The sequence below is a fragment of the Podarcis liolepis genome (genome assembly GCF_965112155.1).
Source record: "Podarcis liolepis genome assembly, chromosome: 12".
NCBI classification, from domain to species: Eukaryota; Metazoa; Chordata; class Lepidosauria; order Squamata; family Lacertidae; genus Podarcis; species Podarcis liolepis.
The window spans coordinates 23,515,308-23,534,142 of NC_139563.1; the positions used below are offsets into that span (position 1 = coordinate 23,515,308).

An 18,835-nucleotide genomic window follows, 5' to 3' on the forward strand; every position below is an offset into this window, starting at 1 on the left:
CTGAAAAGCTGCTCTTGAAAGTTAGGTGGATCCTCTGGAGCAGGATTTCATCAGCTATGATAAAATAACCACTGCCACTAGATTAGGAAACAGCTGTGGCCCTGCTCCCTGGAATCACTTTGCACAGGAAGATTGTTTATGAATCCTGAACAGCCCCGAGGCTGTTATATGTCCTGATCTAAAGTTGCACATGTGCTGAAGTGGGGTGAGGTATGCGTTATGCTACTGCATGTGATTACGATCTAGCAGCAAGCATTAGCTATGAATTTTGGAGGGATGGAAATCCTTGGACTCTGCCCTGCTTAGAGGTGATCAGTGCTGTGCAGAGGTGTAGACAGTGCCATGAAAATATCTTCCAGTGCTACATGCATGGTTCAGATCAAATACTGGGATTGCCACTAATAATAATAATAATAATAATTTATTATTTGTACCCTGCCCATCTGGCTGGGTTTCCCCAGCCACTCTGGGCGGCTTCCATAGAAAACAAAAATACACTAAAATATCACACATTAAAATCACTCTGCATGTTGTTTCCATGTGCACATGTTTTCCTCACTGCATCAGAGCCTCATCTGTTTTTTTTTTTTTAAATAGAAACCGTTTCATGGTTTAGTTTACACTTTTGCTTTAAAGATGAATTCTTACTTTAGAGGAATACTTGCTTTAAAGATGAATTCTTGCGGGTTTAAACAACAACTACAACGAGGTATCATTATAGTTTTACGGGATTTATATTAACTGACATTTTTGGTCTTTTATATATATTTGCCTATTATTTGTTTCAGTATGAATATAAGAAGCTGTTTGAGAAAAGTAAGGGGCTGTATCATTTCGCACTGGATACAGCTGAACAGCTGCACCACAAAGAGAACGCAGTGCTCCAAAGTCAGGTATGCTCAAAGTGTGCACTGTCCAGTAGCTCTGCATGCTTGGATTGTATATAATGTACAGCATATATGTTTTGAAGGAGGGAAATGCATTTCATGCATAAAAGAGAATTCATACACAAGGAATGGGAAGCCCCTCCTCTGTGAATGAACGCACTGTCGGTTTTAAAAATTGCTGTAGTTTTGATCCACTCTCTGTTCTGTTAGGTGAAGTACAAAGAGAAGTATGAAAAATCAAAAGGCAGGGCCATGATGGAGTTTGTGGATACCCCGACTTACCAAGTTTCAAAGGAGGCTCAGAGGTGTCAAAGTGAGGTTGGTGGAATGCTTTTGGAAATCATTACTGTATTGCAGTGTTCAATACATTGTGCTGCTATGGCATTTGAATAAGGGCTGTGGGTAGTTCTTTCACTATGATGAAACACATTGGTCACAGCCTAAGGAGATAATTCAGCCTAGTTCTCACTCAGTTTGGATCTTGGATTCCACCTCCCCCCCCCACTGGGCAGCATACCACACTGCATACTGGTTTTTGAAGTCCTCCCACTTTCAAAACCATTTGCAGCACCACATGCTGCTCTTCAGGAAACAACCACATGTTCAAAACAGGCTTCAACACATGGAACAAGTTGAGCAAATCTTTGGATCCCGTTGTGTCTCCCATTTGAAGTTGGAATAGCTGTTTTAGAGACGCACTTTGATATCCTCCAAATGTTTAGATTCTGTATCTTTATGTTTTGGATTGTTCAGTGAAAACGTTTTTCCTCTTGCTGCAATATAACTACAGTTTACATGAAACGGCATGCAATTTTATAGTTATATAAAATTTTATTTCGTGCACAGAAAATGTATCGAAAAGAATTTGAAGATAAACTCAAAGGAAAGGCAGCACTGGACTTGGACAAGACCCCGGAATTCTTGAACGTGAAGCGTGTTACCAACCTGCTCAAAGAGGTAAAGGTAAAGGTAAAGGGACCCCTGACCATTAGGTCCAGTCGTGACTGACTCTGGGGTTGCGGCGCTCATCTCGCTTTACTGGCCGAGGGAGCCGGTGTACAGCTTCTGGGTCATGTGGCCAGCATGACAAAGCCGCTTCTGTTGAACCAGAGCAGTGCACAGAAACACCATTTACCTTCCCGCCGGAGTGGTACCTATTTATCTACTTGCACTTTGACGTGCTTTCGAACTGCTAGGTTGGCAGGAACAGGGACTGAGCAACGGGAGCTCACCCCGTTGTGGGGATTCGAACTGCCGACCTTCTGATCAGCAAGTCCTAGGCTCTGTGGTTTAACCCACAGCGCGACCTGCACAAGCTGTAATAAGTCAGAAGATGGAAGAACCACCTCTAGTTACTTCTTGTTTTACTATGTATATAATACTTTGCTAAGAAAGAAGTCGTGATGCAGTTAGCGTAGCCACAGAACTGCAGTGTGACAACAGCGGATGGAGCAAGTGAGCAAAAACAAGCAAGCCAGAGTTGTGGGTGAGCTTGCCGGCAGAGTAAGCAAGCCTGCCATTGGGCAGGCTGGTGACACAGACATGCCTTCTCATGTTGCTCCTAATTTGCTTGCCTGCCCACTTGCTTGCACACATGACAGGGTGAGTCAAGCCCCAGTTAGCACAATAGTTAAGTGAGGTTGCCAACTCACTTAAAACCATGGTTTCTGATTCTTGTTTGCTGGCCAACCACAAACGATGACTTGCCACTCTCAGATAATCACGCCAAATCATACTTAAGCTTCATTAGAGATTGTTTGGTGTGATGTCTGAATTGACTTGAAGCTTCAAAGATACCTGGAGATAAATTGAAACAATACCTCTTGGTTTGTCAATCAAGGAGGAACGCATATCTTCTGGAGACAGTGTCATACACTGATGTAACTCTGGGTTCTGTTTTCTGCAGCATTAGCGTGATATCTTTCTACATGTTCATTTCAATCACAAGTACTCATCATGCTATGTAACTCTGATTTGTGGATAAGTGCCTTTTGCATTGCATTTAGTGCACCTTTGTGAATAATGATAGCATTAGCAGAACTTGAGTGACAGGGTCATTTACTTGTCTGTAATCTGAAAAAAAAAACCTACCATCCATAGCGGAAGCTCTTACAGTTTTATAAAGTATCTGTAGGAACTAGTTGTATAAAAAAAGAATGTGGTTCCCCTGCTCCCAGGAGCAAGTAAAGATTACAATCTTTTCATTCTTGGTGCATCCTATCTTTTGATTTCCCAATTCTATTTTAACTATGGTAAATGTGCACTATCTAATTCATATTTTATAGAGATTTTCAAAGTATTCCTTGAAATATTTAATAAGAACTTTTCCTTTTCAAGATCTTGCTCACGATTTAAAGCTGAGAAACCTTTTTCCCCCCCTCTCCTTCAAACCTTCAGAAAGAGTATAGAAAAGATTTGGAAGAAGGGATGAAAGGAAAAGGACTGACAGTGTTTGAAGATACGCCAGAGTTGATTAGAGTGAAAAATGCAGCTCAGATACTAAATGAGGTAGGTTATGTTAGTAAAGGTTATTAATGCCGTGGAAAGTGAGCCCTTCACAAAGCACCCAATGACACATCTGCTTAGTTTTTAGAGTCTATGAAAAAGTCCATGCTTTGAAACTGTTTCCAACTTTTTTTTTTTTTAGAAGGAATACAGAAAAGATCTGGAAAATGAAATAAAGGGAAAAGGAGTTAAGCTCATCTCTGAAACTCCTGAGGTTCAAAAAGCAAAGAGAGCATCTAAAATTGTTAGTGAGGTCAGTAGAGCAAAACATTTAAAATTATTCCTTTGCATCTTTTATGGCTTGGTGGAATTAGCTATTAATTGGCACATCAGCACAAGAAGAGCAATAAAGCTGAATAGAACTACTGAATTTCAGAAACATTTTCTGTACTGTTCTCATTTAAGCAAATATATACAAAAATTATTTTGTTTATTGAAAGTCATTGTAGAAATCTAATGCAGCACATTCTGTTTTTTAAACGACGTGGAAGGCATAACATGATGGAGTTCTTTGGCAATGTAGCTTTGTATTGCCAAAGGCATATTAGGTTACATGGGAGTAAGTCCCATTGAACTTAATGGGCCTTGCTTTGCTTATCGGGGTGCTAAAACGTTCAGCCAAAAGGCCGAGATGGTTCCTAGAAGGCTGGGTGTCTTTACGAACCATTGGGCAAGAGAGTCAGAGGAGGAAAATCCTTGCATTTCCAAGGTGGTCTGAGGAATGGGTCAGGGCTTGATCCTTATTGAAGGGACAAGCTGGCTTCCCTCCAGCCTTCTTTTTGCAACAGCACCTTCCCTCCTTCCCTGTTTCCCACTGTGTCTCATGGTCTATGCTAGAAATTTCTCCCAATCTGCATTTTGGATCGCAGATTGGTTTTCTTTGCCTACTTCACACTGAACAGTGGGATGGAGTGCTATATGGTCTGCTGTGTTGTTTAAATAGGTTAATCTTCTTGATTTGGTCACTTTTGGCAGTTTCGGTGCGGGAAAAGAAATAGCTTGGTTTAGCCTGGTGACGTCCTATAGGCACGTTTCAGCTCATAGGTCGGCACCAAGGCTCATTTCCTTGACTCTCAGGCTCAGGGGCTGGGAGAGGGGCCTCATTTGAGGCCAAACTCTCTCATCCACTTGTGATTCTGCAGTCTTGGGTGGTGGTGATGGCGTAAGTCTTTCCTTCTCACCTTTAAGGTGTGGCCCAGGAGTCAGGACAGGCTAGGGAGTCGTCCCCTAATTCCTTAGGCAATGGCGGGTCACCCAATGGCTATAGTTGTACAGTTAAATTAGTTTCTGCCCCATAGGCATCCCCCCCTGATGATTTTAATTTAAGGTCTAAATAGAAGTGGCCCAGTTCAACCCCAGCTTATGTGTCTACCTCTGTGTACAAATAAATATTCTAGAGCAGTTAACTCAACACACCTTCCAACACATTTTTAATAATATATGTGCTTATTTAGAAAATTAGGGTGTGTTAGGGCCTGCTGAAAATAAAATGTTCATTTTGAATCAATTATTTATAATTTATATCACTTGGTAATGCCCAAGTCAATAGCACAGGCTATTTAAATTAGGAAGCGTTCTTTGTATACTAAAAACAAACATTTTATTTAAAAAAACCATTGCTGAAAACTCCCCATGTAACTCAGTATTTCAATAGAATTTTAAACTACCATTATTAAAGGGTTTGACCATGTGTTTAATATGCAAGCCTTCTAAACACACTGACACATTTATTCATTTTGTAGGTGTGCAAGAACTCCGCTGTAGAGAGAAACCACTTGCCTAAATTGTAAATTGGTCTTTGAGGGCAAAGGTTTTGAATATGCAATGCGTATCATTTAAAGGTGTTCTGCTCTCTCCCACCCATTCCATTTCAAATAGACCCTGATTTATATTTTCGTGTGTGCACAGAAAGAATATAAAAAAGACCTGGAGACTGAAATTAAAGGGAAAGGGATGCAGGTTGGCACAGATACTCCTGAAATACAGCGAGCCAAGAGAGCATCTGAAATTGCAAGCCAGGTTTGTTTAAAATGCTTCTTGAAATGGAACTGTATGCTTTATAGCTTGATATAAGGTAATATGACAACTTTTGGAATTTATACTCGGTTTTGCAAGAGTGGAGCATTTTGGTCTGGTGTCCCATCTGCACCATACATTTAAAGCACTCTCATACCTCTTTAACATCCGTGGCTTTGCCTGAAGTTAAAGCTGAAGTTAAAGGTACCGAGAATTGTAAGGAGACACTTCAAAGAGCTACAATTCCCAGCACCCGTAACAAACTGCAGTTCCCGGTACAGTGGTACCTCAGGTTACATACGCTTCAGGTTACAGACGCTTCAGGTTACAGACTCCGCTAACCCAGAAATAGTACCTTGGGTTAAGAACTTTGCTTCAGGATGAGAACAGAAATCGTGCTCCGGCGGCGCGGTAGGAGCAGGAGGCCCTATTAGCTAAAGTGGTGTTTCAGGTTAAGAACAGTTTCAGGTTAAGAACAGATCTCCGAAACGAATTAAGTTCTTAACCCGAGGTACCACTGTATTCTTTGTGGGAAGCCATGACTGTTGAAGTGGTGTGCTTTAAATGTAAGGTGTGCTTGTGACCTTAGACCAAAATATTCAACTCTTGCAAAACTGAGTGTGAATTCCAAAAGTTGTCACGGATGGGGTTGGACCACCAACCTAAGCTGGTGGAAGGCAGACTACCATACCACCAAGGCCCCTTGTGCCTTACGTGACAGCAGTGGGTCCAGGAGAACCATCAAGCTATGAACTTGGTCCTCTGAGGGAGTGTCTCTCCATCTAGAGCACGCTGCACACCACTCAGCTAGACAGAGGAACGACTCACTAACAGCACCTCATGGTTGTCTGGATTAAATGTCCCTTTATCGGCACCCATTCAGCCCATTATCAGAGCCAAGAACTGATTCAGTACATCTACTCCTTCACCAGCAGACGTTAGAAAGGAGAAATAAAGCGGTGTGTCATCTGCATACTGGTGACAATGTACTCCAAAACTCTGTGTGACCCCACTCAGTGGTTTTGTGTAGATGTTAAACAACATCGGGGACAGAACTGATCTATGCGAAACCCCAAACTGGAGAACCTCACAGAGCTGAGCAGTGCTCCCCAAGAACCACCGTCTGGATCTGGCCACCCAAGCAGGAGTGGAATCACTTCAATGTGGTTCCCCCAATACTGTACTCAGATCAGACCCCAGAAAAATAACATGGCTGATGGCATCAAAAGCCATGTAGGAGAATCTGCAGAGTTACACTCCCAGCTCTCTCCTGATACAGATCATTGTACAGGGTGACCAAGTCAGTTTCCATACCAAACTAGGTCTGAATCCCAATTAGACTAGATTCCAAGTTGGGTCTCTTATTGGAAGGGCTTTAGTACTGTTGGCTGTAAGGTTCTGGTGAGGGTACTGTGGGGCTTCGTATGAAATTGCTCACACACCCAAACCCAGCAAGACTAAACCACCTGCACGTTGGCTGATGTTCTGGGAGTTCAATCCTGCTTTCTACAGGGAACTGTGTCTTCAGCTGCATGTCCACCTACTTCACACCTGATCCTACATACAATGTCAGGTGTGGAATGATTAGGTGTGGTTTTGGGGAAATTGGTTTGTGGGCTAAACAGGGAGCCAAGGACTTGTGCTGGTAAACTTTCATTGATACCTTACCTGTAGAAGAACAGAGGAGGGGCTATTCACCCACCATTTGCATTGAATGTCAAAATCAGTGGTAAGCATTTATAAGACATAAATGCTCAAACCTTAAACTAGTGAGTGGATCTTGTGACAGATGAATTTAGTCCTTTCTGAATTACATCTATTACCTATAATGCTCAATTATATGAATTTATCCATTGATTCGGGGCAGTGAAAACAGGAGCAACCTGAAACAAAATACTACAGGGATTATTATTATTTATTTATTTTTAAAAAGAAGCATTTTTGTTAAATGATTTTCTTCCTTAAGGAACATCAGATATATCTGAGCATCTCCTATGGAGTCAATGTTCTGAGAGTATAAAGGGACAATTTGACCTTCATGGGTGCTATTTAATAAAAGCATGCAGATTAAAGCAGGATCTGTATAAAAGCTTCAGCTGCTGTAGATCTGAGTATTTCCTGATCTGTCCTTCACAGAAAGAATACAAGAAACATCTAGAAATGGAAATTAAAGGGAAAGGCATGCAGGTGGGCACGGATACTCCTGATATACAACGAGCAAAGAAAGCTTATGAAATTGCAAGCCAGGTTAGTGCAGAATGCATTGCTTCAATGACATTTACAGTAAAATACAATGGGCTTTTAAACCTTTTTTTTTTTTACGAAATCCTTTTGAAAGCAGGAAGTATAGAAAAATAATAAAAACTGAATCTGACAGAAGCACAGCCAGGCATCAGAAATCTAGTTTGTGTTGCAAGCATACCTTTTTGAAAGCAGCACACATGAATTATTCCAGCTGTATTGGGTATGAAAGGCTAAAGATATTGTATGTCTAAGAATTCATTAACGTTCCATTTCTTACAGAAAGAATATATGAAGGACCTGGAGACTGAAATCAAAGGGAAAGGAATGCAGGTGGGCTCAGATATCCCAGAGATACAGCGAGCAAAGAAAGCTTCTGAAATAGCCAGCCAGGTGGGTAGGGAATGAAGAGTAATTAAGTGGCGCTTGCAGTTCCGAAGTGTCCTCCTGCACACAGGGTTGTTCGTTTTGTTCTGATATGAGTCTTATTTTTTTAATAAGTATGCATGCTTCCAATGGCAGTGCATTTGTTTTAATGTGTGGATGCTAAAATAAAAATAATAAAAGATACAGACTTTAATTCTGAGTTATATTAAGGCCCAGTTTGCCATTGTATAGGAATTGTGAAGTGACAGTAAAGTAGGCTTACACATATTTAAGCCTATTTGGTTGTTTAATTGCTTAATACATACATACTTACTTTGACACTAATACTAATAATTTTATTATTTATACCCCACCCATCTGGCTGGGCTTTCTATTTTGTAGAAAAAGTACAAAGATGAAGCAGAGAAGATGATGTGCTCCTACTCTGCTGTTCCAGACACTCCTGAAATCGAGAGAATTAAAAACACACAGAGAAATATCAGTGCTGTAAGTAGCAACAAGCCAAATTTTAAGGGAAACTCTTAACAAAGTTCAACATCAAATGAACTCTCTTGTGTCCCAGGGCACAATGGAAAATGTACCGTCCATTGTCCCCAAGCCAGTTGCATACCCTCGTTGGTAAAGGTTGTACCACTCCTGTTGGGGGGTGGTTATTGTTATTGTTGGTTTTTGTTTGTTATCATGGTATGTAATTTTTTAAAATATTGTAAACTGCCCTGTGATCCTCAGATGAAGGGCGGTATAGAAGTTTAATAAATAATAATAATTGCAACAATAATTTTCACAGTACTGTGGGAAAAGGTAGCAATGCAACAATTTTTTTTTTGAGCAGTGCAATCTTCTACAGAGTTATGTGGACCTAAACCCCATTTAATTCAATGGAGCAAAATTTATTGTGACATAAGCTTTTGTGGACCAGAGAAAGTATGAAGTGTACTCTACACCATTGTTGGTTTATACTATAATAAATTTATTAGTCTTTAAGTGGTGGGATGCTGTGATGGAGGTGAGGGTAGCCTTGCACTCTTTTTAAAGGGCTACAAGAACAGGTATACGGGAAAGTGCTCAACCTTTATCAGATGCTAAGAGCCAGGACAATTAAACCTTAAACATCTGTGGATATCACTGCCAAGTATGCTACCTGTTATGGCCTTTCCCAATGTGCACTCTTTTCATATGAGGTTCCAGTAAAGAAAATGAGTTTATTCTTGTGGTGATTGAGTTAGTTTATGGGAAGCTAAAACAACAGAGGCGGTATAATTTAGTATTTGGAACATTGCCTGTTGTTGCAAACTTGTGCCAGGAAGCATACCTTCATAATTATTTTTCTATTGTTCAATAAAGGTATTGTACAAGAAAGTGATAGGAGCTGGTACAGCAGTAACAGAGACTCCAGAGATTGAACGAGTAAAGAAAAACCAGCAAAATATTAGCGCAGTAAGTTTTTTTTAAAACAAATGCTCCTTTGTGCAAATCATTATTATTGCTGTTGTTATTGTTTGTGGATATGCACTGTACTAAACAACAACAAACAAAAATAGAACTATAAAACTGACATTCCAAGTGAAATACAGTGGTACCTCAGGTTACATACGCTTCAGGTTACATACGCTTCAGGTTACAGACTCTGCTAACCCAGAAATAGTGCTTCAGGTTAAGAACTTTGCTTCAGGATGAGAACAGAAATCGGGCTCCAGCAGCGCAGCGGCAGCAGAAGGCCCCATTAGCTAAAGTGGTGCTTCAGGTTAAGAACAGTTTCAGGTTAAGAACGGACCTCCGGAATGAATTAAGTACTTAACCTGAGGTACCACTGTATATCATAATTCAGCATTGGTCAGATTCCCCTGCCCACCTGCATTTGAAACCCTGGAGGCAAACCCTTTGGAGCAAAGAAGCAGTGGACACAGGAAGAGTTAAGCACTCTCCCTTTCTTTCATTCTCCCAGTTCAGGAGCTACAGTGGTACCTCGGGTTAAGTACTTAATTCGTTCCGGAGGTCTGTTCTCAACCTGAAACTGTTCTTATCCTGAAGCACCACTTTAGCTAATGGGGCCTCCTGCTGCCGCCGTGCCTCTGCTGCGCGATTTCTGTTCTCATCCTGAAGCAAAGTTCTTAACCTGAAGCACTATTTTTGGGTTAGCAGAGTCTGTAACCTGAAGTGTATGTAACCTGAAGTGTATGTAACCTGAAGTGTATGTAACCCGAGATACCACTGTATTTACAGAAGAGGGGGGGAAAGCCCAGCCTCTTAATATATGCGTGTAACTCTTAATAGGGTTGTGGGTTCGAGCCCCATATTAGGTGAAAGATTCCTGCATTGCAGGGGATTGGACTAGATTCTCACCGTGGGCCCTTCCAACTCTGCAGTTCTACGATTCTATCCCCTGATTATATATGCATGAAGTGTCCTTTTTCTTGTATATTTCTGTCTCTGCAGTACTTCTTGAGGAGTCTCAGTTTAACACCCAGTTTTGCAGCTTCTTACGATATCCTTCTGACTTCATCAGAATGTTTGACTTTATATCGTAAACGCTGAAATGAAACCAATTCCCAACCTGCACTTAATATTGTCAAAAGAGGATAGATCTATTTTAGGGACTATGTGTCAGTTTTTAAACCTCCTTTCCCTTTTTGTGCACCAGCCCTGTAACTGCAGAAAAAATCCCTGTTGAACCAAATGGAGACTGTACAGCAGCAGTAGCACTAATATACCTTGGAGCAAATTATGTTTAAGTTAGTAATGCTTCTCTATGCACATATTTTACCAATGAAATACAAAGAAATAATTAGGTTATGCTTCAGCATACAGCTTTAAATACCGAACTAATTAGAACATTTGGAATTTAAACACCAGGTGCCCTATTTATCATTGTTCAGTTGCAATGTTATTTATATATATCTGAAATTAATAGGCTTACTATAAAGTGCAACCTGGTAAAGCAACTGCTGTCAGTGTCACTCCTGAGATGGAGAGAGTCAAGAAGAATCAAGAAATTATCAGCTCGGCAAGTCCTTTGTTTTTCCTTGTTTCTTTTCCTTGTTTTGGATTAATAAAGAATTTAACCTTTCTGTGATGAGTGCATCATGTCCTAAACAAATTATGTCCTTAATAAATTAATTTTGAATCTTTAAGAGTACTATAGAAATGTGTATTTATCCGTTTGGCCTAGTGACTGCTAATAATGAAGCAGTAGGTTCCATGTGTGTTTTTCTTGTTTCTCCACTTTGTTTTTTAATGACTTTGCCAATGTTTACTAAAGTACCATCTTACATTTTTTGTATCATGCATTATTAACTAGTCGGTTACGAATTGTAGTGAAGGCCAATGACTTTGAATGGGTAGACCAGTGCAATGCGCATTATCACCTCCCCACAATGCCTATTCATTTTGGGATAGAACGGTAAAAGAATATCAGTTGCGCATGGCATTAAGCATCATTTTCCTCTCAAGTTGTGCACACTCGAAAAATCCATGTGCTGTCTTTTGCAGGTCAAGTACAGCAGAGATCAGCAACAGATGAAAGGTAGACCTAGTATGATTCTAGACACACCTGAGCTGAGGCATGTCAAAGAGACACAAAACAACATCTCAATGGTAGGGTACATTTTTCACCTAGCTAGTGTGTTCTGAAGAACAGTAGCTGTAGATTGGATTGGATTGAACCCTTCATTAATCTAGGTAACTAGCACGATGCGCTAAAGTCTGGACTGAGTTTTCCTCCTTACACAGTGGTTCTTGAGGTGGGGGTTTGCTAACTGCATTTAAATGTTGCATATTGCTATACTAATAAAACGACTTCCCTAACCATTCACTCGTGTGGCTTCTTAAAGACACCTCACATGGTTCCTCTCTGTTCCAGCATTGCAGATTTTAACTGGAGAGGGTGATACACACACACACACTGCCTTGTGCCTGTGCATGTTTTTGATTTGTGTGTGCAAGTGGAATTCTGAATTTGGTTTTTCTGATTGCCTTTGCCTGAAGGATTGTGTATGTGTGAGTGTGCTGTGTATATGACCGTATGTGAGGAATGGGGGAGGGAGGCTTTTAAAAAGCATATTGATATCTGTAATACCTTGAAAAGTCATACTAATTTGAAATTTTATCCTAACGTATTGATATGGGGCATTTGTGCTTTCTTCAACTGAAACTGAATGAAATGTAAGATGATTTTGAAGGGTTTAGCACCATCATTTGCATGTGAATGTAACACTAAATGCAATAGACTGCATGCGACTTTTTATCTGTATACAAAAAGTAATTACCTTAAAAAAACAAAACCAACGACGACAATGGGAATTGCACATCTATTGAGCCTTGTAGCGGCAAGGAACAATTGCATGACAGTGGTTACCAGCTTGAAATAAGCAAAAATGTCAGTGCCCAAGAAAAATAATGTTGACAATGCCTATCTTCTACAGCTCTCAATACACCTTGTCATTGGACTAGAAAATAATAATCTTCCCACCCCTCTCCAGGTCAAATACCATGAAGATTTTGAGAAGACGAAAGGCAGAGGTTTCACTCCAATAGTGGATGATCCTGTGACTGAACGGGTGAGAAGAAATACCCAGGTGGTTAGTGATGCTGCCTACAAAGGTGTCCACCCACATATAGTTGAAATGGACAGGAGACCTGGAATAATTGTGGGTAAGTTTCTACTCTGTACTTTACTGACCCAAATATATTATGTGGGCCAGCTCTGCAGAATAATCTTGCTTTGTTATTTACTTACTTACCTAACTAACTAACTATCTTGTTCTTTCTAGTTGCAGTGTTATCTGTATTTGATGTTTTGTACCTTTGTTTCATATGCAGTTCCTTCTTAAGATTAAAATGATAGGTCAGTTTTGGGTTATCAGGCGATAATTGTCTGCCGCAGAATTCCTGATTGCAGTCACCTCTGAAGTAATGAGTATAGTAATTAACAGAACAGATGATAAGATGAAAGGTATTTTAATCAAACATTAATTTGCTCTACAAAGGCTGAAAGGTAAAGAAAGAGAGAGACACAATGTAAAAAGTACTTAAATTGTTAATATGAGCAGCCAATTATTAACATTCTTAACTTTCTTTAAAAAAAATGAAAGTAATCACAGAAGAAATTGCCATTTGACTTTTTCACGTAGATTAGCAGAAAAGGAATTCAGCTCCATGATTTTAATACCTGGTATGATGAGATTTCTATTGTTGGAAAAGTCGTGTTATTTTTATTTGCAAACTATAAGTGCTGACCTGTGCATTGAAATGAAAATGAGATGCATTCATTCTTTTCCTTCAGTACCACACTAAGAATCTCGTAAAGTTATTTCTGCAATGTTGGATAGTATTTATGAAACTATGAAGCCACAAATCATATCTCACACTTTTTCAAATGTTATTTTCCCCATGGTCAAACCCATGGTAAAACCCATCTCTATTGCCCCCAGGGATTATTTATGTCTTCCCCGATAACATCTTTGTGCTTTTACTTTCTTCCCCCAACTGTCTTACTGTTCCTTTTTGGAAAAGACCTCAAAGTTTGGCGCACAGATCCTGGCTCCATCTTCGACATTGACCCTTTGGAAGATAATATTCAGTCTAGGAGTCTACATATGCTTTCGGGTATTGTTTAACATGATTTTCTCCAGTGCTTGATTGTAGTCAAGTAATATTCGACCAGCCCATCTAATGATGTAGTTGCTGCTTTTCAGAACTGATTTGTGTGAGCACAGAAGCAAATTTTTTAATGGGGTGGCCGCATTCATGTGAATTGTCATTGGCCTGTGCACTAATTCACTGAGTGAGGCTTCATTTACTCCACATGTTTGTGTTTCCTGAGGCAATTTACTGATGTCTGGACTGGCCTAAAGGCTGCAGATCTAATGCCCACTACTGTCTAATTTAAGCACTGGATGTTTATTCCAATTATGAAATTTATTTAATTTCACGGCAATGGTTAGTTTAATTTTTGCTATGGATCACGTGGCTTGGCTTATAGAATGATCCAGAATGCAATTTAAAGTTGGTGATAGGTCTTGTGGGTTTTCTATCAGCTGCCTAGATTCTGTGGTTAAATGCAAACCATTTAATACCACATCTCAAAAAGAACAACACATAGCCTCCATGAGCTATCCATTGTATCCTTTAAATAACTGAATAACTAAATATAATCTGCTTGCTGCTATGATTTTACACACACACACACACACACACACACACAAAAATTCTATACTGCCCTTCACCTGAGGATCACAGGGGAGTTATAATCCACATTACAGCAAGTTTCTGCATGGTTCCTCTTAAGGCTAAGCAACACAATTTCCCTTTGGGCAGTAAAATGTCTTATGTCACAGCCATAGGAGCCCAGCTCTTAGAGGCCAAGGTCCCTTCGCCCCCACCAATAAAATATTTGAGGGGGCTGCCCTCCCCAAGTTGACGGACATTGCCATTCAAATGGTATGCATGAGTCATGTCATGTGATTGATTATGTGGGGTGGGGCTTACCTGGCCTTCCTAATACTGTATTCAAGTTGGCACCACTGGTCACAGCTGTACCAGTATTTGTGGGAACAGTCCGTGCGTAGCCCTAGCCATAATCCAACAGCGGCATTCTTGTGTGAACAGTTTCCCCTACTTGCACATTTTAGTGAGCTCACAGATTCCAGTTATTAGTATCTTGGGGCAGTTTTGCACAAGATGTTGCTGGCATGGGAAGTACCCAAGTTGTCAGCCCTGTTATTTGAATAAAAACAAACAAATAAAGTAGCTCTCTGTTACTATACTCATCTGTCCTATAGCTATTTACTGCAGTATTGTGTTTCCCCTCGTAGAAAAAGCAAGACGTTACAGTAAACAGCATTTCCGTTCTACCAGTACTTCTGGCGTTGGAGATGACAAATCAGAAGGCTCTATGTTTTCTTGTTCCAGTGAGGTAACAAGGCCATCTAACGAAGGAGGTACCCATAGATGTCCTCTGTTCCCTTCTGATTAACAGTCACAGTGTGCCTGTTTCCTTGCACATCTCCAGGTTAACTCAGCAACCCTGGTTTGCCCAGTAAACAAACAGCTGTGTAAGAGAAGTATTTGTATTGATGTCAAAGAGCCCTTGAGATAGCCAGTAAGATTTTGGTTTGTTTGTTTTTTTGCATGCAGTGTTTGATTCACAGGTCTTAATGCCTTGTCTTGGTTAGCTATTAACATCCTTGTTAAATAAAATATTTTTTTGTTTGTTTTAATGAAGCTCGTCCACCTCTGACTTCAGCTGTGTAGAGTGCAAATAACTTCAAATATGTGACTTTAAGTGGGGAGGTGGGGGAAGGAAGGGGGTCAGTCTATTTATTACCTTTGTCCCAAGTACAAGCTCATTCGATAGTGTGAGGAGAACATAGAGACCGGGGCTGTCTAATGTAGTTTTGGTCAACTATGTTTGAAAGGTGTTCATGGTCTTTACCATGTGCTGCTATTGCACAGCAAGAGGTGCAATGTTTTAGTTGATTTAGGATGCCAGCACAGTCTTACAAGCAGTTACGTTGCGCAGTCCTACACCCACGCACACCCACACACCCATACCATATGTGTTTGTCTGTCTATGTGCGTATTCTGTATTGTGTTGGGTATTTTGTAGGAGTACACAGCATCTAAGTCACTGAGAGGGGCAAGTACCCAACTCTTGAATTATTTTATACTTTCTGCTATTGTGTTTGCAGGGCCCCTGATCATTTAAATTAAAGGTTTGTGCTCCACTGTAAATCACATTCTTAACACACATTATCACAGAGCAACTTGTAGACTGAGGACTGATAGTTCAGGCTTCCCCGTGTTTCTTGCATGCTTTTATTGGAATTCTGGTATATGCTGGCAAAGTCTCAGCTCATTCAATCTTCATGCCAGTGTTCTGAACAAAGTTGCCAACCATTTCCGTAAATGAATATACATGGAGAGCTTAATAAGCATGCTTGTTGTTGTGTCTGTGCTTTAAAGTGGATTTTGCATTACACTTAAATATGTCTATGAAATATTCATTGCAATCTTCTATTCTTCTTGACTATATTTCCAGGCCATTTAAACTATGCCTTGTCATTTCAGGGAGGTATTTCGTCTTAAAACTGAATAGCTTTAGCGCTCCCATTAGCATCTGACAACTATGTGTTTCTTATTTGGAATTTAATATTTGGGTCTCTGAAATTTGCCAAGTTCAAGCCCATTAGTGATAAACTATGTATTTTCTATTATGAAACACCTTTTAAAATAAATGTGTTAATCTGAAAAGAAGGTCCTCTCCCATAATGAGTTATCTTGCTTACTACATTTCTGTAAAGTCCTGAATACCTTTCTTCAGTTGTAGTTGACATAAGTTGCGATTCAAATATATATATATATGAGAGAGATCCAGCCACTATCAAATGTTTTGCAGTTCCAGTGAACTAAGTCTGAGAAGTATCCCTTTGTTGTAAGGCACAAATACAAAGGAATGCAAAATTATAATAAGTGCCAAAAACCAACAATGCAATGAAATTAAGGAAAATAAAACCATCCTAAGAAAACATTTCACAGTTAGGGGGCTACCACAGAATTTTGAATATATATAATAGTACACGTGTTTCCATTAATGTAGCGACTGCATTGTGGTCCCATGGATGGTGCATCTTGGATACGATATTTTATGAGCTACCTATACATCAGCGAAAGGGGTTGGGTAGGCAAGACTTCTCAGCCTAATGGAATCTGTGTGCATTTATGTAATAAAGCGACAAACACTCCCCCATTCAGACACATAAAGGGTTTCTAGCTGGCCTGTTTAGTAGGTTCTAATATTAGAATATTTTATGAATGGTTTTGTAGATCAAAGGATCTCTTTGTTCAAATTGTTACTTTCCAGGCTTTATGATTTTGCAACTATTATACAATTAGATTATATATACTTCATGGTTCATTTCAGTGCATTTCCTGTTGAGATGCATAGTGAAAAGAAAGTAAGTCATAAAAGCAAAGTTAAGATTCCATCAGATTTTCTAGTTGAGTAGATAATTAAAACCAAACCACTTTTTAATCATACTTAATGGAGCAAGGAGCTTTTATGATACAGCAGTCTTTTGTTATTGTTTGCTTATTTAACCATGTGTAAAAACCCAGCAATTTGTAATGGCTTTGTTATTTTTCGGAAAAATGGGGAAGATTTTACTGCATGGGGAAAGAGCTCATATAATTAAAAAGGTTTTGCATGGTAAAGTATTCTGTCTTGGAAAGACCAACGATCTTTAAAATTTCTTTTTTTTTTTTTACATAAGGTTTATACCATCAGAATGGGAATGTCAATAGGACTTCAGGCAGGCGGGATAGAAAGGTCTTGAGCAATAGATAAAATAATATCTATAGGGCAAGGTTAAATAAGGACACCTGCAGTGCTGATCCCTCCACCACGAGGGACTCTTCATGAACAAATCCAGCATTGACTGCCTAACATCAAGGTTAGACGCTATGCAGTCTGCTGGGATGTGGAAGGCTCTACGCATCCTGGGTAGCATTATCTGCAGCTTATATGCAACATTGCCACTTTTTGTGCCAAACTCCTCTTTGGAACTGAGTTTAAAGTGGACTGTGATGAATTGACAAGCAGTTCCTTCCTGCTGAGCTGCCTTAGGATGGGGCCAGGTATAGTGCTGCCTGTGACTTGCACACCCTCGGGTAGGAGTACTCTGTGCCTGTTATTTGCCCCGGGGCAATGGAACATTCAGCCGGCAGCTCTGCATCTCTTTGGGAGCAGGACTGCTTGCTTTCCTGCAAGGTCCCTGTGGGCACATGTATGTAGTGTGTGACCTACTAAGTTTAAGAAAGTTTTCATTAGAGCTAAGCGATCAAAGGCAAAAGGCAGAAGGACACCTCAAAAACAAACAAACAAACAAACATGAAAGATCTAGCTAACCTTTGAATGCCTATAACTCACAGACATAGGGTTGTCTTGGGTACAGGAGCGGTACGTTGGGTCTGTATAGAATTGCAGGTGGGGAGCAAAGAAATAATGGCCACTTGTGCAAATGTTCTTTAGAGTGATAATTGTTCATTGCAACCAGTAAGTTTAGCTGCATGCGGGCCTGAGTTGCATGTACTGATTTGCATGCATACAGGAAATGGAGATTAATGTTCATTACTACAGAAATTTCTCAGCTTCCCCACTTGATCATATCTTCCAATCAGTTGCTCAGGCTGTAGATGAAAAAAGTATTTGGGAAGACATGACATCCCTGCTTAAAAGGAAAATGATACTAGAGAAGTTGTGTGTCTTAAAGAGACATATCCTTGGCATGGGATATGCCAGGGATATCTGTCTCCCTGACCTCGTGACTATAAAACACAGGCTAATTTTTCTCCTTCCCCCACATTGTGTCTCCCCCCCCCGCTGCTTTGAGCAACATCTTGCCTGATAAAATGTTCTCCACAACTCAAAAGCTTGCTACTATTTTGTGACATTTTGGTTGGTCCCAATAACCCAACAGCAGATTTAGGACATTTGTTTCGTATGGACCAACATACATGCCACCTTTGTGTGTATTTTTACCCAATCAATAAATGGAGGAAGAGAAAATCACAACACAATGTCACTCCACTTTTAGAAGGGCAACCTAGATCCTTCTGCAGGAATGGGGAGGACTGGGCCCACTGGTGCCAAAATGACAGCATCCTCATGTCTCCATAATATCTAATCCAGAGGTAGCCAATGTGGTGCTCTCCAGATGTTGTTGGACACCAACTCCCACCAGCCCCATCCAATATGGCCAATGCTTAGGGATGATGGGAACAGAGTCCAACAACATCTGGAA

General features: G+C 40.2%; 1 protein-coding gene across 15 annotated transcripts in view; it reads left to right on the forward strand.

The window, feature by feature from the left end:
* The window catches only part of NEBL (nebulette), a 192,603-nt gene that overhangs the window by 164,871 nt on the left and 8,897 nt on the right, over positions 1–18,835 (forward strand). For 3 of the 15 annotated variants that reach the window (XM_083467413.1, XM_083467412.1, XM_083467414.1), the window contains 15 exons: positions 789–893; positions 1,098–1,205; positions 1,734–1,844; positions 3,285–3,395; positions 3,535–3,645; positions 5,301–5,411; positions 7,545–7,655; positions 7,932–8,042; positions 8,418–8,522; positions 9,381–9,473; positions 10,948–11,040; positions 11,526–11,630; positions 12,515–12,686; positions 13,548–13,640; positions 14,849–14,974. In XM_083467413.1, the coding sequence (XP_083323539.1) occupies positions 789–893; positions 1,098–1,205; positions 1,734–1,844; positions 3,285–3,395; positions 3,535–3,645; positions 5,301–5,411; positions 7,545–7,655; positions 7,932–8,042; positions 8,418–8,522; positions 9,381–9,473; positions 10,948–11,040; positions 11,526–11,630; positions 12,515–12,686; positions 13,548–13,640; positions 14,849–14,974 (1,666 nt within the window). Of the gene's footprint in view, positions 1–788; positions 894–1,097; positions 1,206–1,733; positions 1,851–3,224; positions 3,396–3,534; positions 3,646–5,300; positions 5,412–7,544; positions 7,656–7,931; positions 8,043–8,417; positions 8,523–9,380; positions 9,474–10,472; positions 10,909–10,947; positions 11,041–11,525; positions 11,631–12,514; positions 12,687–13,547; positions 13,641–14,848; positions 14,975–18,835 lie in introns of those variants that run through there. The other 12 variants (XM_083467411.1, XM_083467406.1, XM_083467417.1 and 9 more) reach the window with 9 other exon arrangements.